The sequence below is a fragment of the Podarcis pityusensis genome (genome assembly GCF_964106645.2).
Source record: "Podarcis pityusensis genome assembly, chromosome: 1".
Classification (NCBI taxonomy): Eukaryota; Metazoa; Chordata; class Lepidosauria; order Squamata; family Lacertidae; genus Podarcis; species Podarcis pityusensis.
The window spans coordinates 17343784-17368057 of NC_138028.1; the positions used below are offsets into that span (position 1 = coordinate 17343784).

Genomic DNA, 24274 nt, shown 5'->3' on the forward strand with positions numbered 1-24274 from the left:
ACAGGCCACAAAGTATCACTGGACCTGTGGAACTGGCTCTATGGAGATCTTGGGTTGTGCACTATAAAGATACCATCACAGCCAATATTCTAAGATGCTGGAAAGATATACAAGTTTTGACTAGTAGAAGGAAGAGCAAGTGTGATGAATCAGAGTCATGTTTGCAATAGTAGGTAACGTGGCGCTTTTACCCAAGAATGGAGAGCAGCAACTCATATTTGATTCTCAAGCTGTTTTTGGACTACAACTCCCATCATCCTGAGCTAGCAGGACCAGTGGTCAGGGATGATGGGAACTGTAGTCCAAAAACAGCTGGAGACCCAAGTTTGGGAAACCCTGGTCTAGACCCTGTTGGATGAATCCTGCCATGGGCAGCTTCTCCTTCAGCACTGTGACTTGGTGACACTAGAAGGACAACAAGACTAAAACAAACAACACTGAGAGAAAGACGGGTGAAGTTCATACACTGATTTGAACCAGCCAGCCCATTCTTTGGCTATAGGCTTCTTCTATGTAACTTCCGTATGCAACCCCCATGAACATAAGCACTTGTTACCTCAAATAAGCCTTGCTTTTTAATGAGAGAACTGCCTTCAAGCGTCCAAAAATAAAGATGCGATTTCCCACAAGTAACTATTATATTAGTGTCTGTAGGGTGAAAATCAGCGGCAAATACGGCTTCGTTAGAGCACTAGAAGGAGGGAAAAATTATTTCAACATTTGCAAAAAAACCAGACATGTCAAAATGCCCACAGACAACGTTAAGAGCACCAATAGTAAGTTCATATGCTTCGGAAGGATGTTAAATGCCTTGCAATACATTAATCTGTATAGATATAGGTCAAATAAGAACGTAAGGGGAGGCTGCTGGATCACACCGGAGGCTAGCAGCAATGCTTACAAGATGTTACACTGAATATGGCACCAATGGGGTAGGAGCGAGGGAACAACCTGGTGGGTCTCAAGTAGCATAAAAGCAATCTCATTGCAAAATACCTTGACATCTGCTAGCTTTTCTTCTCTCTGCCAGTCCCACACTGAAAGCACATGGTCGTTGGAGTCATCCACTGAACAAAGGTTACTCCCTCCATTCTGAAATAAAACAGGAAATATCTCACTGGAGGAATGCACCAAAAAGCGATTTAATATCATCACAAAGTCTAATTGGAAAGGCAGTTCTCTACAAGCCAGTCCTTACGAAACCAAAACAGCATCATCCACACAGAATATGTGTTATTGGCAGGTTTGAGGAAAATATACAAAAAATTGTTTAGCAAAAATACAATAATAATTAAATAATAATAATAATAATAATAATAAAAATTACAACCAACCCATCGGACTGGGTTGCCCCAGCTACTCTGGGTGGCTTCCAACATAAAAACACAACAAAACATCAAGCATTAAAAACTTATTAATACAGGGCTGCCTTCAGATGTCTTCAGAAAGTCATGCAATTGGTTATCTCTTGGACATCTGATGAGAGGGCGTCCCAAGAAGGCCTTCTGCTGTTCTATTACAACTAGTTTGACCCTAAACTAAAGGGGAGAAAGGGGAGGAATGAGCAGACTTCTTGGTCACAAATTCAGACAGACAGATCTGCAGCAAGCAAATCAAAATTCCACTTGTAGAAGAAGTAAAAATGTTTGGGAATTCCTTTTTTGTATGTTTAAACCCTTCTTGCCTAAGAAAAAGATTTCACTGAAGCAAAACTATCTCAGCAAAACTAGAATCCAGTAAAATAATATTTGGTGCATTCCACTGGGGGCAACCTAACACAGAAGTGAATAGCATTTGTTTACAGAGGAAACTGTCCCATTGAGTTATGGCAACAGATTTTAGAACTGTAAATACGGCAAAAAGTGCATCAACAATACATAAGGAGATATCACTTACCGATTTGGAAAATGCAATGCAAGTGACAGCCCGGTCAAAGAACCCCATCCCAATGACATGCAGTGTGTTCAGAGTAACAGAGTCCCAAATGCGGACATGGGGCAGGAGTTGCTGCAGAAATGGAACAAACAATAAGCAACAGCTGCAGTTAGATTTGGGGGTGGGGCGGGGCAGGAATCTGAGTATAATCAGAGTACAGTGGTGCCTTGCAAGACGAAATTAATTCGTTCCGCGAGTTTTTTCGTCTTGCGGGTTTTTTTGTCTTGCGAAGCACGGTGTCGGAAAAGTTTTGGAAAAGCTTCAAAAATCACCAAAGTCTTCAAAAACCTCAAAAAAGGCTACCACACCGCGTGCTATGAGTTGCTCCTCGAAGTCAAGTCGCAACTGTATTAACGGTTTTAAGAAAAAGGAAACAAACTTGCAAGACGTTTCCGTCTTGCGAAGCAAGCCCATAGGGAAAATCGTCTTGTGAAGCAACTCAAAAAACCAAAAACCCTTTCGTTTTGCGAGTTTTCCGTCTTGCGAGGCATTCGTCTTGCGAGGTACCACTGTATGTGAAAATACCTGCAAATGCATCTTAGCCATATTTAACATCTTCCGTTCATGGAAACACAAACATACAGGACAAAAGGTCCAATTCTCTTTCAACCTCTGCCTCTCATCTGCAATATAGGGGTAATAGTGGTCTAACGTATAGTGTGGTTGTCGGGGTTACTGAGACACTGATATGCAGATGGGCATTTTATTCTACTTCTAGTCCGTGTCACTTTTGCAAGTGTAAGTTCATTCCATTCTGTTTCAACTCCTTTCTAATTTTCTCTTAAAATATATAATTTTTGAATGTGTTTTGATATTTTTTTTAGCCAAGAACTGTGTCACAGCGTACAGAGAGGTACAAAACCCAATAGAAAGCTGTGGTTCAAGCTGCACACTAGTCTAGGAGATGTGGATTACGTCAGGTCATACCGGGAAAAATCTGGAAAGATCAATTCCCTGTGTACACGTGAAGCATTTTAGAGATTCTATCCTGGAATTATTGGGGGCGAGGCGCACGCCTGCTGTTCCCAGAAAGTGAGGAGTATGATTCAACTACAAAACCATACGAAACTTGCAAAATGGTCCAATACATTACAAAAAGATTTAACCTTCTGACAGCTTCACTCTGCCCTCTAAAAGTCAGCTGAAACAGACAGGTCTTATAACGCTTCCAATTTATAACTAATGCACAGCCTATCCAACTTGCATTTGGTTCTCCCTTCAATGACAGCTAATGGGAGTTTGACAGGATTATATAACGTCTGCAATGCAGAGTTAGAACGCTAGAGAGCAATCTTTGCAAATCTTTAAAATAGCAAAATGCACGGCCAACTGACAGACAGTATTTGCCTATTGATGACTGCAGTCCCAAGTTGCAGAGGGGCAGTTCTGTCTATAAGCAAGAAAATCTATTCGCACAAAGTCTGAATAAATACTAAAAGGATTAGCCAGAATTGTTCTTGGTCTTTTTATCAATAAAGATCTCTGCAGGGAGAATCCTTTGGAAGATTTAAAGAAATCACTTTATACTTGAGGTTTAACATGTTGAATTAAACAAGAAAATAAGAATTGCATTTCCATTATCCAATATTATTATTTTTTTATGAGCAATAAAAGAAAGAGTTGCAACCAATGAACCTTACTAGTTCAAGTAATTAGTAGTAATAGTAATAATAAATATTCTTATTGAAAATGGCTAAGGTCGATAGGCTTTTGTACAGATCCTTTCCCACTTTCCATTACAACCACGATAACTGTAATATTTGCTCTAGGGTTTTTAGCAAGGGCATAAGAAGAGCCCTGCTAGATTAGAACAAAGGCATATCTAGTGCAACATTCTGTTTCCTACTGTGACCAACCAGATGCCTATGGGGAAATGACAGGCAGCAAGATTCTCTTTGGGTGCTGCACCCACAGTAACTGGCATTCAGATCCTGGAGTTGTATACAACCATCATAACTAGAAAGCTAATGGAAAAGGAAATTCTATATTTTAGTACCATCAAATGGTGACATTTATGCCTGGCAATTATAAGTACTCAGGTTCTGCTTGCAAGTTTCCCAGAGCCTTGCAAGCTTCCCACTACACAGACAAGAAGCTGGATTGCTAGAAGGACCTTGTATTCTTATTACATTTCCTCTATCAAGCTCATGCTTTTCTCCAAAGCGTTCCACTTTTTTATGTCATTCATTCTGCCCTTACATTTTATGATCCTGACGTAGTTCCTGGTGCCTTATTTGCAGTTTCTAGTTTCCTATTTGTTTCAAAAGTGCAGAGGCAGCCTGAATAAATAACCACCCTTCATCAGAAGAGTGTTTGTACTAAAGTGAAAGAACAATTTGTACAACACAGGTGCAATATTTTTAAAAACACAACAGAATGAATGAATAAATAAATAAACAGCATAAAATTGAGGAACAAAAGCAGTTCTCGTAAATATTATCATCGGAAATGCTGGGACAAATGAGAAAGTTGTAACAGAGCGCTAAAGAAAAAAAGTGTGTTTCCTTAAGGAGGGCATTCAAACTGAGACAACACTTCAAAATAAGACCAGGTCACTACTGTGAATCATTTACCAACAGAACTGGTAGATACTGCCCAACAAAGTGAAACAGCACCACATCTGACTCAAGGCTTCACTTTGACGCATCATGCTCTCAAGCGGCAGGTTCTCAGGAATGATATTGATTGAGACCAGAAGCTTCTATATGAAACAGGAATTGGGTTTTGGACACAAAATAAACATCCAGCTGCCCCAGATTTACATACATGCATCCAGCAGACTGTGTTGTATGAAGGATCCAAATCAAAACTTCACAATCAATGCATACTCAAGCACGAAGCACCCAAGAATGACGTGGCTTTAGATTGGAAAGGCAACTGGAAATAGGAACCAAACCCATCCTCATTTATATATCCCTACTAACATTTCTTCTATCATTTCCACTACATTGGAGCTACTGGAGGTTTACTTTTAACACACCTGCTCCTTATTAGTATCAATACATTAGCACATTAGTACGTTTGTATAAAAACAACAGATTTCTAACAAGCAAAATTCTGAACATGATCAATAGGCTGACTTACTTTCCCATCCTTAGATGTTCCTGCAACCTGACCAGTTGCTATGGTGATCCTGTCAGGATGGACAGCTAGGCTGAAGGAGGGAGGGGGAAAAAACCTTTGTCAAATATCATATTACAAACACTGTTCACAATGCAAGCTAAAAGAATTCTGAACACCCTGGACTGGATGGTTTCCCAATTTATTGCAATGCATATGGAAACATTTTCATTTCAGCCCTTGCCATGTCTAATGTGTGAAGACAAGTATCGCAAGACACTGAAGGGTGCAAACAATTACAGTATTTTGCACATGCTTTTCATAAACTATTTAAATTTGATAATTTAATTCCCATGACAAATGCTCAGAGTTGCACTGTCCCCAACCTGCAATCTCTTGCAATAACCAAATCAATATTAACACTAAATGCACAAACTATTGAGGACTAGATTTATGCCTGCATCAGTGCTCTTTGTTCCATTTCTTGTAACCATGCAAAGCTGGTGATGAGAACTGATGTGGGGTATTATTTATTTACTATGGGTTGCGTTCAACTCCCTTTTGAAATTATTGAACTAAGTGAGTTATGGCCATTAATCTGAATGGGTCTAGTTCTGAGTAAAAGTTAGTTGTTTTTATAGCTGTTGGAAGCTGCCCAGAGTGGCTGGGGCAATCCAATCAGATAATAATAATAATAATAATAATAATAATAGGCTGCAACCCTATATTGTTGTCCTGCTTTTCAGATGCCTGTCTCCCAAAGTGGGCCAAAGAAAAAGAAAGGGAGAAAGCCATGCATCAGACTTATAAACTAAAAAGATAAGGGGGGCTCTGTTTGGATCTCTTTCTGAGCTCGAAGTTTGGGTACCCCCAACAAAAATTTAAAAATTTGGCTGTGTAATTTGGAATTAATGTGATTTGATTGGCCTGTTGATAATTTTTTTAAAAAAAAAAAGATAAGGGGGGCTCCCCATGCTTCTGCAACATCTGCAACATCATCATCATCATCATCATCATCATCATTTTATTTGTATTCCGCCTTTCCATAGTTAAAACAATGCTCAAGGCGGCTTACAACATGACAAGATTTCCACAATTATCAACATAACAAAAGCCATAAGCAATAAATAAAACATCAAAAAGTACCGTACATAACCAAATGGAAAACAATTTCCACATAAATCATAAAATCTAAAACTAAGGAAGCAGCAAGGCAACAGGAGTTAGAGCAGTGTGTTATTTCAGGGAAGAAAGCAAGAAGCGAGTTCCCTGAAGCTGCTCCTTCTCTGGCCCCTGGATGAGGTTAGGCTGGTCTCCTTTTTGCCTTCATTCCTAGAAGGCAGTAGTGCAGCCTCATAGTGATCCTAGGTCTTCTTTCTCATGGCAGGAGACAGAATGTGATTCTTTTCTGCTCTCCAGCTCCAGGGTGGTAGTAGTTACAACTGTGGGCTGTTAGCCAGGAATCTCCCATTCATTACAACAGCAGTTCCATGAGTAATGGAAGAAGTATGAATGGCTTAACTTTTGTGCTCTCATTCCTACCTAGGCACTGCATTGTTGGAAAACTAAGACAAGGCAGGTGCCAGTATCACCAGGTGGAGGCCCATGAGGGTACTGTGTCTGCCCCCCCCTAAAATTTGGCTCTGTTGCTGTACATTATAGTTGTACCTTGGTTGTTGAACGGAATCCGTTTGACTTCTGAAAACGTTTGACAACCAAGGCGCGGCTTCTGATTGGCTGCAGGAGCTTCCTGCACTCAACTGGAAGCCGCAGAAGCTGTGTCGGACATTCAGCTTCCAAAGAACGTTCACAAACCAGAACACTCACTTCCAGGTTTGCGGCGTTCAGGAGCCCAAACATACGAGTGTCAAGGCGTTCGTCAACCAAGGTACGTCTGTATTTACAACAGACGTGGGCAAACTTTAGACTACTTTGTTTTTAATGGAACACCAAAATCTACCAGCCAGAGCCAGGTGCAAAATGGTACTTCAGCTAGATGGCCATACGCTAAGAATTAAGGAATATGGGACCTTTGAATAAATGCCCAGCCCAGCAATTTGTGATCCGTACCAGAACCAAGCTCTCAAGTCCTATCACAAGCAATCTAACTGGACAGGCAGGGCTTTTAAGTTGCTGCCATTATTAAGACTATTAAGGAGTTAGAAACTGTTGCAGATTTCTGCAAACCACCTAGAGATCTGCCAGTAGATCCCAATCTACTTTCTGCCCACCCCCGCTTTACGAGAAATGGGACACGCTATAGTTTCAATTCTTCCACCTTGTTTTATTTCCAAGCTTACCACTTGACATCGTCATTGTGAGCAGTGTAATGCCGCTGTAGTTGCTCTTCAACATTGTACAACACAACAACAGACGCAATGAAATACACGGTTTCACCCGTCGGAAGGAGGTACAGGTTACTACGGCAGTCCCGACCCCTGTAGCCATAGCTGACATCTTAGTTAAGATCATAATAGTTTGTAAGCGGCCGTTCAAAAATTGCAAGCGCCATTTGACGTGATAATTTGGGTCCATACTGTAAGGCTCTATGACACTGCACTAGTTTATTTGCACCAGATGCTGAACGCAGTTCACTAACCGTTGTTCCATTTCCTGGTGAATCTGGTGGAGACAGATTTCTTTTTGGGGGGAGCGATGGGCTTTCCCTTCAAATGTTCTGTGTTGTATCTCAGCAGACGTGATGTACAACACCAGGTATGCTGACTGGGAGCCCTCCCTGTTGGTTGAGGTGGGTTTGGTTTCAAGTGGCAGGAGAGCTTGCCATTTGAAACAGGATTCCCCCCTCCCCCATCAAGCCTGCAGGTGGGACAACCTCCATTTCAAACAAGAGACTGGGACCTTCCCAGTGAACAGATCTCCCCACCTTTAAGCAGTTCAGGCCTGGAATATTCTGCTGCTGTTCTTCAATGGGGACAACTCCACAGCCACAAAGACTGTGAAGCAAGAAGGTATAGCCCACCCCCTCAGGAAATGCTAGCACAGTGTACCTATAGACTTATCACCCGAACCACAACACACATGAGTACCTCCCCTTTAGGACTTTTGCACTGTACAGTTCACCTGCCTTCCCCTGTATTCTGTCAGTTGTACAGATTTGCCTTGAAATAATTTAAATGATGCAACTGAAGGAGGCTGCAAAAATACAAAAGCAGTGAATCTCATTCTCCAACCACCAGTGCCAATCATGGGCAGACCTAATCTAATTGTGGGAATTAATCTATATGTTAAATGGTACTATTTGGCACATGGTGCTATTTAACATTTAAAATCATGCAGCAGCATGCTCTGTCATACATGGTTTCTTGCAGATTGAAGGCCAAGATGAACTTTGGATGGATAAATTGACAGACAGACAGACAGACAGACAGACAGATAGAGGCCCTGCACAGTACTTCTGATTTGTCTTCAAAAGACTGGCCAGCAGTGACTTGTGTGCTTAAGAAAGAATCTGAAAAATAATTCTAGGAGTAAATAAAAAGAGAACCAGCATAAACTGTCTTTCTGTGTAGCATATGACCAAGCAATGACGGTATTTATACGAACTAAATGGATGTGCTGAAAATCATGATGTATTTTCTAAGAATTCTGTTCCTTAAAAACTACAGAGACATATAAATACCCTTTGATATGCCAGTAAAATAGAAAAGCTGTTTAAGTACATTATAATTAGTAACCATAGCGCCCTACTTTTCTGCAATGTGCCTAATTTAACCGCGTGATAATTAACTGGTTTTAAACATAAACCTTCAGGCTACATTCAGCTGAAGCCTTCCTGGAGCTGCTTAATGGGATAAAGATGTGCAGCAGAAGTTTCATATTATTAATACTCATTTGATTGTTTTATCAGTGAAATGGTAATTGCTTCCAAAAAAACCCCCCTAGATTCCCGCTATGTTTAATAACCTTCCAAGATACGTTACAAAAAAACAACAACACACAACTGAACCCAAGAAATGAGCAGTTTCTACGTTTAACATGAAGCCATAAGAAAAGGATACACCCATTCCAGTTTTAGCCTCTTGGCTGGTAGTTCTGCTTTTGCTTCCAGACTGTAAGATTCCACTTGATCTTTGGGCATGAACATGGTAACAGGGCGTCCACGCAGAAACATTTTAACGTATCCTTCCTCTACAAAAAGGTCAAAAGACAGAAAGAATTACACACATACACCATTAGTCATGTACTTCAACATTCTTCTATCCCAGCCCACTAATATGTTGCCTAATGACACGTTGAAGTTACATTTGGGGGGGGGATGCTGTTCCCCACCCCACCCTGGCAAGCAAAATTTGAAATAATCAGATACACACCAAGTCCCCTTCTGCTTTAAATCTCTTTACAATACTGAAGAAGAAACTCCAAAGATTACAATTAACACCAAAAAAAAATATGCCACATGAAATTCTTTTATTTATTTTTATTGGATATTTACACATCTGGGTGTCAGCATCTACAATTTTTAACATTCACGGCATCTTAGTGTAAAGACAAACTTTGCACTCGGCTTATATTGTTAGAGATACACTGGAAGCACAACGAGGACAGGCAATTAATAAAAGATCTGCGCTGAAGTACATGTAAGAAAGAAGAAGACGACTAAGTTTTAAAACAGAAGCAGCAACAAGGACAGCACAGAGAAAGGAGAGAGAAACATAAAAGAATGACAGATCTGAACTCTGCTGACATTAAGTAAACACCCTGAACACTACCAGAAATGCTCTAGTCGACGGTGCTTTAATTGAAGTATGAAGCCAGAGGAACTTTAATAACAGATCTGGAAGTACTGACTTGGGGACTTCATGGGGCTTAAAAAGCTAGGTGATCTAGGAAATGTCATGATAGTTTGACTAGGACTTTTAGGAAATGGCAAAGCCAAAGGAGGTTTCTTGCGAACAGCTGGTGAAGCTTTTCGAGGTTCAGAACTTGCTGCCTCCTGCTGCTCCATCGGCAGATCAAGGGATCCAGCCTTGTTCTCATCCAAATCGGGCAGTTTTGGAGTCAATGACATCAGCAGAGTTACTAGATGGAATAATCGTGGGCATAGAGAAAATGGAAGGGCAGAAGCAATAACATTATGTAAATCAGTGAGAGAATTTTAGGTCTACTAAAAGCATAGCTAAGGATTTTCAAACACCATTAATGTTTAAAGGAGGAGGGCTTTGTTTTAGTGGACAAAGTAACATAATTTATGTGTTGTCATTGTAGTTTTAATCAGAACTCACAGAACAACAATATCATGTTATAAGCTTATTTGCCAATAACAATTTAACAGTTGTTGCAGTGGTTAGTGTTTTTTTTAAAAAACCAGCAATGCACATATGGAACGTACCCGAAGCTTAACTAGACACCTTCTAATTCTTTTCTCTTTTTTTTAAGGAAGAACAACAAAACGTGTTGAAGCGAACACATAACTGCAAGCTTAACAAAGCTGTACTTTGCACATACTGCTAGAGATTCTTTCAAAGCACGAAAAGTTGCTACGGTACTTTATAGCTGCGCATGGAAAAACTAAGCACACAATGAATAGCTGGACACTTGACAGTTCCCGAGCTGTACAGGAAAGTTACAGGTAGCTACATTTCTAGGCCTACAACAACAAAACAAAGCACACCTGTCCTTAAACATGGACTATGTAGCACACATCAAAAGCTCAAGGGCTCAGATCACTTATCAGAAAATAATACGGGTAGCCAATGTTAAAGTCCAATGCTGATGTAATGCTGCCAATCTCCAAAGCACGATCAGAAGGCTGTGAGTTCATGGAGGTCCTCAACCCCCATCTAAACCATGACAACCCTGATTCTGCTCACCTGGCTTCCACTCTTAATCAGGAAGCCAGGTGAGAAGAACCATGGTTATCTTCATCAGGTTTCAAACACAAGATGTTTTGGACTACAACTCCCATGACACACTATTACTGGCTGTGCTTCCTGGGGCTAATGGGAATTGCTGTCCAAAAGATCTGGAGGGCATCCCTTTGACTACTCCTTAGCTAGTGCCAACGGGGGTGGGGGTGGGGACTTGGCACTGGGAGGGAGTAGTAGTATATGACCTGCTTCCAAGTTCTCAGGCACTGGCAGCGCTACATTTGCATGGCACCCATGTAATGTGAGGATTGGGTTTTAAATTAATGCTTACTAGCGTATTGTTCTTCTAAAATGTGTTATGCATCCACTTAGCGTAAGCACACAACCACTAATTGCATCCAAGCATTGTGAGACAGCTGCTTTTGGGGAACCTGTCCTAACCTAACATTTACCATGTAAGCAAGTAAATGCTTAGATGGGTAAGCAGCAATCACTGTAGCACTAGATCACTACATTACACATTATGGGTACAAGCATTTAGAATCAGGGTACAGTCGTACCTTGGAAGTCGAACGGAATCCGTTCTGGAAGTCCATTCGACTTCCAAAACGTTTGGAAACCAAAGCGTGGCTTCTGATTGGCTGCAGGAAGCTCCTGAAGCCAATTGGAAGCCCCACTGGACATTTGGCTTCCAAAACTAGTTCGCAAATAGGAACAGTCACTTTTGCAGCATTCAGAAGCCAAAACGTTCGAGAAATAAGCTGGTTGAATACCAAGGTATGGTACTAAACTCTTGTCCACAGAACACACAATTAACTCAAAACAACCTTGCTATCAGTCACACGCCAGGAATGATTAATAATCCTTTCTAGGCAAACATCTACCCAAACTTATTGTCCAGACCACCCGTTCATAACAGGTGTGTGGCAGCAGACATAGATACTGATAGGATAACTCAGACAGTGGCATGCCCACCATCACTTAAAATATTTATGTAGCCTTTTTTGCTTTGGTATTCAAAGACACAGAAAGAACAACAGACGGCAAGTGTCTTAGAATAACAGACTGCAAGAGAAGATACTGGTTAAGGTGAAAGACTGTTAAATTGTTAAAAGCAAGGCTGGATAAAGCACCTGCAGTATTCTTATAATACTGCAGGAACAGCTGGGAAACAGAACTGAGCAGAAAGTTTGAAACTAGCAACGCCTCAAGTTGCTTTCATGAGAGACTGCAAAATTAGTTACATGTGGCTTGTTGAACAATATGATCCACAAGAATAGAAGCAACCATGATTAAGAACTTAGCCTCACATAATACTTAGGAGATGCGGATTAATGAGGAGTTAGTTAGGAATAAACCATTTGTACAAATGCAACACAAATCTGTTTACACAAGCTACAATAAAAACAATTGTGCATCGATTAAAACTTGGTTAAATGTTAATTATCAGCAAGCACTTCCAATATCATACATTCCCTAACCCTAATTTGGCATTCATATATATCCAACCGTATCCCTCTGCTCATGGAAGGCTCTTTGCTTCAATAGAAGCTTCCATGAATGGAAGGAGGAGGGAGGTGATTTTCACCAATTTCCCCTTTGGCCTGCGGCCCACCTCCCACTCTGTTTGGGGGAGTTCCCCAAACCCTATGGTGCAGATTTGCAAGGAGCTGCAGGGAGAAGGGGGGAAATCAGTAAAAATTGCTTCTTGTCACCTATTTCCATTCATAGAAGACTCTAATGGACCTAACAGTCTTTGCATGAGCAGAGGGACACAACTGGAGACAACCTAATATGTTAACAGCACTGAAACATCTGTTAGCCACTGCTGTATGCTCGTTGGCAATTCAGGTTAAGTCTATGATTTACCAGGGACAATTAAGGAAGTGAGCAAGCACTGCAATGCCACTCTAAATGCTTTTTTAGGCACACATTAGGAGACTAACCAAACAAACTATATAGTGCAGGCTCTATCACATGGCTTCTCAGCTGAAGTGCCAAGCAACTATTATCACACAATGGTACATTCATGTGTTGCCGTATAGCTCTCTAACATTTGTCTCTTTCCTCGGCCATTTATTTGACCAGATCAACTAAAAATCAAAGCGAAAATCCATTTGGATTAAATTCCACAAGGCTTACAACTCAGTAGGTGCCCTGCAAGAACTTTGGTCAGAAGAAACCGAACTTGTTTAGCGTTGTAGCAGTAGAAGAAACATGTTGCTTCAATGGAGACAAACTCCTTTGGCTCTGTTAATAAGATTGCTTAGAGAGCTATGAGGTTTCAGAAGCGAGGCCTACCTACCTTTACAATGTGTCACACGGCGCTTCCCTTGTGGTTACAGAGACAGAGATAGAAGGGCTAGATAAAGATGCATTCAAGAACAGTCAGGCTCACCTAAATCCCTGCTCTATGGACTCCCCAACCGTCCTCTTTGATGTCCTGTTCAGGGAATACCGTTTTTGGTTCATGTAAGCGGTCTGAATCTTCCAGACAACCAGTGAACAGGATGACCCTAAATTGATTCACATGTTGCTGTTTGCACAAACTGCAAATGACAAGTTGTGTTTGAGATGTACAGACCAGCCATGGGTTTATTTCGGTTTCCATCATCTCATACCATCCACAACAATCTCAGGATGCTATTCCAAATAGCACACGAAGGAATATCCCAAACTATTTTTCTTTTAACCAGAATATTTTCCCCAAATTGTAGTTTGCCGACCAGCTTCAAACCATGCTTCTTGCCTGGAGGCCACTTGAAAAACACGGTTTCTTGGATGGTACTGGTTCAGGCATCACAATAAATCATGGTTTGGTGTGATGTCTGAACCACGTCATCATGCAACCATTCTTGCAAGAGAGGCCGAAAGTGGAGGGCTGTGGGTATTACTGCTTATTCTATTTGCAACGGCAGATGTGATGCTCACAGTTGGGATAATCAGGACTTCATATAAAGACATCTACTTCACTGTGCCAAGTGGTAAGGAAGATTTTACCACATGTTGGATGTAGTAAAATAATCATTAGTGCGGGGCTTAGTAGCTGATGCTCTCAACAAATTGAATGCATTTAATGGCCAATCCTTCTATACAACAATAGTAGCGTGTACTCCTCTTTTTAAAAGCAGAATAGATAGAAAACACAGGGAAGTATTTTAACAAGTATGTCCCCCCCCCCCATATTGGCTCCTAAGAAGTAGAAAAAAGGCATTGTTACTGATTTAGGGAATGATTCTGCTTGATTCAAGGAAAGTATTCACATGCTCTAACACTGTCCTTTCCACCTCAACCCCATTTTCTCCTATGAGCTTTGGTTTTGTCGGGTGAGCGGTCACAAATCAGAAATATTGCTGTGTGCTGCTTTTCGTCAAGTGTGGTGGGTGTGTAACTGGAAATGAGGCTCTTTCTCGTGTGCCTGTATTTGTAGGGAAGATTAACCTGCCTACAAAAAAAACACCTGCAGACCTTTTTGATTTATGTGCTTGTTACATTTATATTTTGCCTTCCCTCCAACAGATGCTAAAGTGAGGATCATTAAAACTGAGGCACAAGAAGTAAATGTTTGATGCTACTCTGAATCCCAAATGAACCCCTCAAAATTCATCATTAATTACTGAATTAAGGACACTGTACATGCTTCTTGAAAAAGATAAAATTAAAAGAAAAGTATTACCTGATAAAACCAGCATATCAAGTTCATTTCCAGAAAATGTGAAACTACTAATTACCATTTGTTAATCACTGTAAAGTAGGACTAGGCCATGTTTTAGGAAATCAACAGTGATAGTTCTGTTGACAGTTCTGTTGACCAGTTAACTCAGTAGAAAGCCTAGCTAGCTACAAACGTTCAAACCATGTTTAGAAAAAGGTTATATCACCATGAAAACACCATTTACATAAGAATAAAGAAAGCAAAACAATTACCTGCACTGAACATTGGCTCCTTAGGCTTGCTGTGAAAATAATCAAGAAATATCCTTTTAACAAGACTTGCATGTCCATCTTTCCTCCCAATCCCCACTCTCCTTCATGACCATCCATCTCAAATAAAGCAAAATTGCCATCCATTCAGTTCAGCAGGGATGAAGTTCTGGCTTTGTTTTTGATTCTGGCAGGCCCGTGCACAGCTTGTCTGAGGCCCAGGGTGGGAATCCCTGGATGGGCTGGGAGGCATGGGGCATTCTTGGCAGGATTAAGGCGGGACTCAGAAGGGGCCCCTGGCCAGCTTTGCGCTCCATGCAAAGTGTACCCAGCTACCCCCCTGCACCATTCAGAATCATGCAACTATAATTGCATGAGGCAAGAGAATGGAGCTGTACATGTCCTATGTCCGTCCATCCCCAGTGTCCCACACTGGCCCCTCCCTAGGGATGGAAAAATCTGACAATTTCAGTTTCTCTCAGTTTCTCATTTTCCCAATCGTAACGTTGCTCCTCAACATTTCCACCTCAGTGCAACTGAAAATAAACAAATCATGAAATGTCACCAGCATTTTAAATGTGAATTTCTCCTAATATGCACGTTTTTGTATGCAATTTTGTCAAATCTAAACTTCTTTTCATAGCAATTTTCACAAATACAATACATGCTATTTTACTGAACATATGCTTTTCTATGCACAGCTTACATGTATTTTTGACATCTTTCTTGGCTGGAGAAAAACACTGCAAAATTCAGAGAAATTATTTTTTTTTTTTAAAAGAATGGCTGTTTCGGTTCACATATTCATTTGGAAAGTGCAGATTAGGTACATTCACCTTTAAATGTGAACTGAATCAAATTTAACCTCCATCCTTTCCGCTCCCTAACACTAATTCAGCCCTGGGGAGCATGTCTGCAGCTCACAGAAAAGAGCGACGGGCACATGCAGGGCAAATTGCACAGCCCTCCTCCCCTCCCTCGTGTGATTATAGTCTCATGGCCCTGAATGACCGAATACAACTTATAAATCGTACCAAGTCATGTTGCTCATCTGTGCACAAAACTGTAAAAATATTTTTCTTCCTCGCCATCATTTCAGCTAAAACTCTGGTTCATGCTCTTGTGCTCCCTTGCCTTGACAAGTTCTCTCTCGACTTCCCTTGTCACTTCCTAGTGATTTCTCTTCCATTCAAAACTCTGCTGCCAAAATCATTCACATTTCTCATCACAGAGACCACGGGACGCTTCTCCTCAACCCCAAACAAAGGCTTCCCATCCTCTTCTGCATCTAAGGCAAGCATTTTGTCGTTATTACTGAAGTTCTTCATGGACTCTTCCCAGCCTGCAATTCTGCCCGTTTCACTTTTATATCCATGGCTGGGACTTTCCTTTCTCCAAATGGACCACCCCGCAACTGCCAAGAAGTATCCTGCTCTCTTACATTATTAAATTTCAACCCCTGCACCTCCACACGCCTAGAACTCAGCTCTACACAGCAGCATGGTACCACTTCTATCTTTCTCCAACTCCCTCCTCAGAAACGATCTCTGAAGCATCTGACTTAACCTCCTGCTGTAGAACTGTGGCCTAAACATTTTCTCTGGGGTAAGTTCACTACTAAATATGAAAGACCACGTAAGATTGCTGATTGGGTGCCTGTAACTAGGGTTGGGAAAGCACCGAAGTGCTTGCCCTGAAAAACAATCGAGCCCTTTCAGTAAAAACAATTCAATTGGTTTTGCAAGCGTTTGACAAGAATAGTTGCTTGGCTACAAGCATCAACAATCCCCAGTAAAAAAAAGATGCAATGAGATCATCATCTGCCACCAGCAAAGAAGCCTGCCAGGTCTTTCCTGGGTTCACTGCTACCCTCTATCAGCTGCTACCCTCTCCCCCTTCCTCAAGGCAAGGATTTCCCTCCTCCCTGAAGATGGAGGGAAGACTAGCAAGGGTGGCAGGAGTGGGTGCCAGCTTGTTTGCGAAGGGCTATGCACGCTGCAAAATGCTGCTGCTCATTCACGCTCCCCCACCGCACTGCATTCTTCTGTGTTTATGTTCACTGCTGGTTATCCTTGCCCTTCCCATTCCTTCCCCACCCCCTTATTTCTCACTAGGAATGGACAAATCCGTCAGTTTTTGTTTCTCTCTGTTTCTGCTTTTTTCCAGTTCAGATCTCCACATTTGCAATTTTTTCAAAAAGTCCTCATGAAAATTCATCAGCATTTATTGCACATTTCTCCTAATGTACTCCATTTTTCTATGCCATTTTGCCCGACACAGACATTTTTGCAAGCAATCTCCCCTGATATAATGCACTTTATATGCTATTTCCCTAATATATGTATTATTATGCACACTTGTTCCTTAAATACATTTCTTTTAAGCTGGAGAACTACATCACAAAAATCTGAGAAATGCAAATCCTAACCAAAGTAGATTTCTTCCCCATCCCTATTTGTCCCTACTTATTCCATGCCACATTTTTGTCTCCTCCTACTTTCAACATGTTGTTTGCAACTTTCTTGTGACAAGGGATCAGTCTTTTTGCTTTTGCCAAGTCTGTATAGTGCCATGCACATGGGATTTAATAGTATTTTAATAACCGCAGCACCACCAAACATTGTGACTAGCCTTAAGAGCCAAGTGGATAGAGCAAGAGCTCCTTCCCTACCTTTCACTGTTCTTTTTACCACTAGATGAACTGCTTGTGGATCCAGCTCGATTGCGGCTGATTTTGGAATCTCCATAGCTTTCCCTTCGGCCTCCAGGAGACACACGCTCAGCTGAGTTGGTTCTTTTGACAGTGCTAACAGAAAAGGAAGCATACCCGATTATAAAAAAATAATACATTAGTCTGAGTCTACACGTCAAGCTCTTCAGAAGTACAATCCCCAAACAGTAATCTATGGTGAGCTGAAATTATTAATCCTTTTGAAAAGAAAGAAACATGGGCAAACATGCAGAGGTTTATATTTCACTGTTTCAGGATGCATAACTTTTAACAAGAGTAAAAATAATTTATAAACATAAATGCAAATATAGGACCACATCCTGGTCTCAGTCCTTCTCAGGGATGCACAAGCATCCCAAGATTCCGTGGGGAAAATGTAGAATCTGTGTGGGTGTGTAGAGGGTCTTCTGCCCAGCAGAAACTGATACACATGGCATCATTTTCCCACTGGGGGTGCTGGGATCTGTTATCACAGTTCCAGACCTTCAGAAAGTATGCTTCACAAGCGATCTGGAGGACTGATCATCACCTTTCCCATCACCAGAGACATGTTGCTTGGCTCTTTGGGGAAAGGAAGTTATAGAGGTGGGGGAAGTGGTTTCCTTCATACTTTGTTTCATGTCTTAACAGGTCATTTGCCTTTTTCATTAAGAGATAGTCTGTAACAATAACAGAACTGACTTGACTCTTTTGGAACGTTTTGTACTTTCAGTCTTGTTGTTTATTATTAATATGTTTATAACTAAAAGGAAGACTGAATCAAGCTCACCTGGAACCTACTTGCAAGCAATGGAACAGGGGCACTCACTTCTGCCATTTTTGGTGACGTCCCTAGTCATGCTGATACAACGTCAACAGGCATGTTACGTAAGAATATATAACATATGGATCCATGCTTCTAAGTATTTTTACCTGAAACTAAACTCAAGTTAAATGTTTTGTGCCGTAAGTCATTTAACTGGGTTTAGTTCAAGGTCATAAATATTTCAGTCGTGGTTCAATATCTTTCACTGAAACATAGTCATATTGTTAATTGGCTGAAATATATCAACACTTTAGATTGCTCTCATTAGGGCAATTGAGGCAGTGACCCACGCAACAAACTTTTCAAGCTCAGTAGGACTTTGGATTTCTGTTTTGAGAACAGCGGTTATCTCCTTTAGCAAACTGGTTTGGAAAATGGGGAAAAGTTCCAAAAGCAATTCACAATACTGATTGGTAGTAGTCAAATTCCTCTTCGGGTACCCAAAAGTTCCCAGACAAATGAACTGAGAAAGCCTTACATATGGTATAAATAAAGATTATATAAACTAGATAAACCTTTACAGAATTGGTCAGAGAGCTTCCCTGGGTTTTGCCCTTGTGGGATAGCTCAGCAATGGCACCTTTGGGTGTTCCGATTAGGCCGCACACCTCCCATACATTTGCATCTAGGACTTGGATAAAAAACCGCAAGCAGATTCAAAGCGGCTTCAAAGCCAACAGCAGCACAAATTCCTGTAGGAGAGGGCTATCAATGGCTACCAGCCATGATGGCTGCTGTTCTACCTCCACAAATGGAGGCAGAAATTCTTCTAAATAGCAGCTGCTGGAAACCACAGGAAGGAAGAGTGCTCTTGGGATCATGTTCTGCTCACTGATTTCCCACCAAGCATCGAGTTGGCCATTGTGAGAACAGGATGGTGGATTAGATGGGCCATTGGCCCAATCCAGCAGGTTATTCTTATATTCTTATGTTAACAAGCACAGTTTCATTGCACATAAAATGTTTGCATGTAAAGGCATTCGGATCAGAAAGAAATCCTCACCAAGAAGCAAGAAACGTTAGTATAGAAATGTTAGTACAGAAACAGAGGAAACAAAGTTAATACTCCTTAAAATGTAATATGAAAAGTGCTGGTTATGGGAACTTCCTTTTTCTTTCTTTCAACTACTCAAGCTTTTACTTATTACTACAAATACATACTACTGGTGATGCAAACTGCTAATTTCATTATGAATGATGGGAGACAGATGGACGAACGAAAATGACATATTACAATACTAGTAAGAATTCCCTCACCTTAGAGCAGTTTTTTTCAGTTTGCATGCATTGAGAAGACTCACAGACCTGCTTAATCCATGAATGAGAAGTGCATAAACAAAGCAGAATAAAAGTGAATGCAGTAAAAATAAGAATGCACAGACAGAGAACATTCATATAAAAAAAAGTTAAAATACAAGACGTATACATTTTTCATGCAATCAATATACAATCCTGCATATTATGTGAAGCAGAATTAAGGAACTAAATCATTTAACAAGTTCCTTGTTCAGCTACCTTGATTGTTCAAGCTAACCGATAAACATAGCACCTTGAGCAAAAGATTCTGAGAGCCCCACAAAGAGTCTGCAAAGCACTTTAATACATTAAGCAATGCTTTCTGTATGTAGACATCTCAGGATCTTTTGGTTTTAAAAGTTAAAAAAACAAAACAACAAAACTGGTGAATACAGCCAGCAGTATTCAATGGAGGACAGACAGGAAACTCAATACTAGAGCAGTAAAGGGGTGGGGGAGAGACAAGGAGGACAGTATAAGGTATACACACAGACAGACGTAGAAATAATGAATGGTGGTGTATAATTATTTGAAATGCCAGACATTCAAAATATCTTCACAGTACGTCAGGCAAGAAAGGAAGCAAATACTCTCCAATCATTCCAGCTAAAGATAGAATTCAGGTCACTGGGGGGGAAATGAGATGAAAAGGGGGACAACAATACACAGGAGTTAAGTTTTTAAAGAATCAACAGCACACAGTGACATGTTTTTTTTTTTATAAAAAAAGAGGAACATTTCGTAACCAAAAGAAAATCTGCCCTACCTTGAGTAAATTTCTGTATGATCAGTATAGTTCATATCAAGGGACAGTTGACAGTGCTGTTTTCTAGGAACATAAACCACCATCTCTTCTCGAATTTAGCATTATTCAAGTAAGAGGGAGGCAAATGCTGTATTTGTATGACTTTGGGGATTTTATGTTTGACCCTCTGTGGACCAACACATTTTTTTCCTCGTATAAATACATAAGAAATTATTTACATTTTGGGGTTCCTTTGAAGACAATAATTTCTTTCATATTTATGTTGAATACTTTAGTTATATTATTTCCTTAAGATCACTCTAGTTATCAGTGCTGTCCCTTTTTCTTTTCTGGCCCAGTTTAGGCAATACTCCTGTTAGTTTCCCCTAAGAACCACATGCCACACTCTTGAGGGTATTGACGGGGGCAGATTTGACCCACCCAGTGATTTCTTGAGGTGCTGAAGGCTCAAACTACATATCCTACCTGCTGGACCTGTAAAAGTTGGCATACATGATGTTCCATCTCCCACCCTCTCATTTTGCACACTAAATAAGTGAAGAGGGGTATAATCAAGTTCCTCCCCCTCCGTCACAGCAGCTGGCAGATGCTTCCCCATAGTTTGATCCCAAGCCATGGAAGAGTGTGCATGCATGTGTGCGTGAATGTGGAGGGTACGTTTGGGACTGCACCATGTGGAAGTGGCTGCTATACTAGTCAGGTGTGTGTGTGTGTGTGTGTGTGTGTGTGTGTGTGTAGGTGTGTGAGAGCATGCATATGCTTCAGGAAACCTGAACTACGTGCAATCAAAGTAGCAGGCATCCCAAGACTGCACAACCTGACTACCCCATGCAATCGCGTACTCCTGATACAGAGCACAAAACTCATAATTTTGAATACTGTAAAGACACCAGGTTGGAGCCTCAATTTTCTTTCTCACACTTGGGCAACCAGAATAAGATCAGTCTTATGTTTTGCTGCAACTGGGTTAACAAACTCATGGGGTGTGTAGGGTGCTGGCAAAGAAAGTTTAGTAGAGACATGCATCACAGAGGGGGCTGCATGTACTTTATGTTACCTGCCCTGCAACCCCAACTTCCACACTAAAGCTGGATTGTGTGACATGCATAAATTCTGCTTTTTCTACTTCTACTAATCTATGTCCTGTGCGCAAGCCCAAAACATGCAAACCAAACGCAGCAAACAAAGCTCACCCTAATCAGCTCCCTATCTCTTAGGTTAACTTATCCCACAAGATTGCTAAGAGACTAAAATGCCACTCTGAGTAACCTGAAAGGAGGCTGAAATACAAAATGAAGGCTAAAGTATTAAATAGAGACATCTTGGTCTTCCCGCCCCTCCTAATCCCCCCCCGCCCCGCTTTATTTGTCTTGGGGTGGGTGCGGGGTTTTTTTCCTTGTCTGTTTTGGGGTGGTGGTGCTAGTGGTTCTGAGCATCCCCACTTTTTCTTCTGTGAAATGGTACCCACAGCTGTTTTTCAGATTTCCAACGTGCCCGCAGATGTAATCTCTTTGCAATTAACTCTGCAGTTTAGCATCATTTCATTTCCCGTTATAGACCACAGGTGGGTCAGCCAAGTGACCTCCAGCTGTCGTTGGCTACAATTTCCATCAACCCTGAATACTGGCCATGTTGGCTGGGGAAGGTGGGAGTTGTAGTCCAAGGCTGTCCGGGAAGCACCATGTTGGCTATCCCTGCAATAGACTATGGAACAAGGGAAGGGACGCCCAAGTGCTTAAGAGCACAGAATAAACATTTCCTGCAAACAGCACACAAAAGAGAGAGAAGGAAACAGGCTTAGCATTGTCTCATTACATACTTGCTCCCAGAGTAATTAAGCACGGTTGTGATTGCAAACATTTATAACCTTTAAGGATAGCTTTGAATAAGAACTCAATACTTAAAAACTGTCGTGCACATAGAATGCATGAGCATGCCAAATATTGTAGGGTTCCCCCCACCCCCTGATGATTTAATGATGTTTTCTAGCCAAGTTACCTTTGCGCTGCATAAGGTGACTAAATGAAAGCACCGCACCGATTCAAGCCGAGGTTATTAACACTTGCCTAGAGCCAACGATTTAAGAACGACAGGAAGTTTCATTATTACCCATGGGGCACTTCTCAACTCCCCATTCCTCTATTCAGATAAATTATTCAGAAGTGAAAACACAGTATATGATATCAGCTGTGATAAGAAGCGGCCTTGTACTCAGTCAGACCATTGATCCGTTTACCTCACTATTATTTACTACTATATCAGCAGCAGTATACACAAGTACTATCAGCCACACTCCAGGGTTTTGGAACATTAACACTCCCAGACTGTTAGCGCACATTTGGGTTGAACATATCTGATTTTTCTGTGTGCTCTTTTGTGCGTGCCTGACCACACAAGTGCTTTCAGTTGAACTCTGCCTTAATGTTTCCCATCCACACAGGTAAGCTGCGCTTGATGGGATACATTTGCACTGTGTGCTGTTGTCCTTGCTTCTCAATTACAGTCATACCTTGTTACATTTGTTTCAGGTTAAATCTTTTCAGGTTGCGTCCCGCGGTGACCTGGAAGTACTGGAAGGGTTACTTCCAGGTTTCGCCGCTCGCGCATGCGCAGATGTGCAAAATGACGTCACGTGCATGTGCAGAAGCGATAAATCGTGGCCCATGCACGCGCAGACGGGGGTTGCGTTCTGCTCATGTTGTGAACAGGGCTCCGGAACGGATCCCGTTCGCAACCAGAGGTACCAGTGTATTGCTCTTCTGCCCTCCCTGAATTCCAGAAACCTGAGGTCCATTGTAGGCAAGCACACGGACCTGTGTACATATGCTGTTTTTAATACAAGTTTTATATATATATATATATATATATTTTACACACACACACACACACACATATGTGCCAGACTTGTACAAAACAGCTGATTTAAAAGCATAAGTAGTGTGTGCCAGGGCCAACACTAGCCAACCAAGGAGCACCTTGCCAGCAGAAGGAGGGGGTGCGGTGACAGATGGCACTCAGCAAAATGTCACCACATATGGGGGAAAAAAAAAAAGCATGCCACACAATGTGCTTCGATTGAGTAGCATGCAAGTTTATGATGTACTCCCCCCCCCTTTACCACATTAAATTGGGGGGGGGGGAGAGAGAGAAGAGCAGGATGAGGACAACATTGTGTGGCCAATGCAAAAAAAAAAAAAAAGCACATATGCACAAATACGCTTTAAACTGCTGTGTGAACATCACCTTAGCCAGAAATATTTCCCAGGGAAAAAGTGAACCTGGAACCTTTTGTATTTAAAGCAAGGTACTCTACCACTGAGCTCATCTCCGAATCTTGTGATAGACAAGATTGAAAACATGGAAGTATTCTCAATGTTACAATCTATAGCAAAGCTTCAACTGTGGAGGACTTTGCACAAGGAGTTTGGCTGTCTTAATTCTGGAGGACCATGTAATATATTACAAATTAACAGGCACAGAGCATTTACCCTTGGTGTGCCCTATAAATGTGCAAAGTGGATGCATTTGTTTATTTCACCATCTGTACAAGCTGCAGGGAGTTGCTGTTAGCTTTGGCTCTGCACCCCATGGCTGAATCTGCAGTCTTTGAAGCTTCCCTGACTCTTAAAGAGGTTTTAGGGGGAAACGACATTTGCTGTTGCTCAGAGGGTTAGACTAGAGCAAGGTGAACATACTCTTCCTTCCAATCTTTGTTTTTAAGATATAAAAAGGCTATTTATGGATTTAGATATTTATAGGAATTTGTCCAGGTTAGTGTCAATAATTCTGTTTTACTATTACCATTTGAAGCTATTTCCTATCCCACTGTGCACACACAAAATATTATGAATAGTGTATTGGCTAACACACAACTTCATACATAAAACTGAAGTTAAAAATAGGTTGTTGTTTTCTGAAATGCATGTTTT

The 24274-nt window shown here is 41.2% G+C and overlaps 1 protein-coding gene across 5 annotated transcripts in view; it reads right to left on the reverse strand.

Annotated features, from left to right (window-relative positions):
- EML1 (EMAP like 1) overlaps positions 1-24274 on the reverse strand; it is a 136283-nt gene that overhangs the window by 19849 nt on the left and 92160 nt on the right. For 2 of the 5 annotated variants that reach the window (XM_081019895.1, XM_081019893.1), the window contains exons 4-13: positions 19541-19588; positions 17419-17553; positions 14751-14779; positions 13129-13155; positions 9015-9144; positions 7296-7445; positions 5020-5089; positions 1897-2007; positions 997-1092; positions 557-691 (exon numbers count right to left, since the gene is read on the reverse strand). In XM_081019895.1, coding sequence (XP_080876021.1) covers positions 557-691; positions 997-1092; positions 1897-2007; positions 5020-5089; positions 7296-7445; positions 9015-9144; positions 13129-13155; positions 14751-14779; positions 17419-17553; positions 19541-19588 — 931 coding nt within the window. The remainder of the gene's footprint in view (positions 1-556; positions 692-996; positions 1093-1896; positions 2008-5019; positions 5090-7295; positions 7446-9014; positions 9145-13128; positions 13156-14750; positions 14780-17418; positions 17554-19540; positions 19589-24274) is intronic. The other 3 variants (XM_081019896.1, XM_081019894.1, XM_081019897.1) reach the window with 3 other exon arrangements.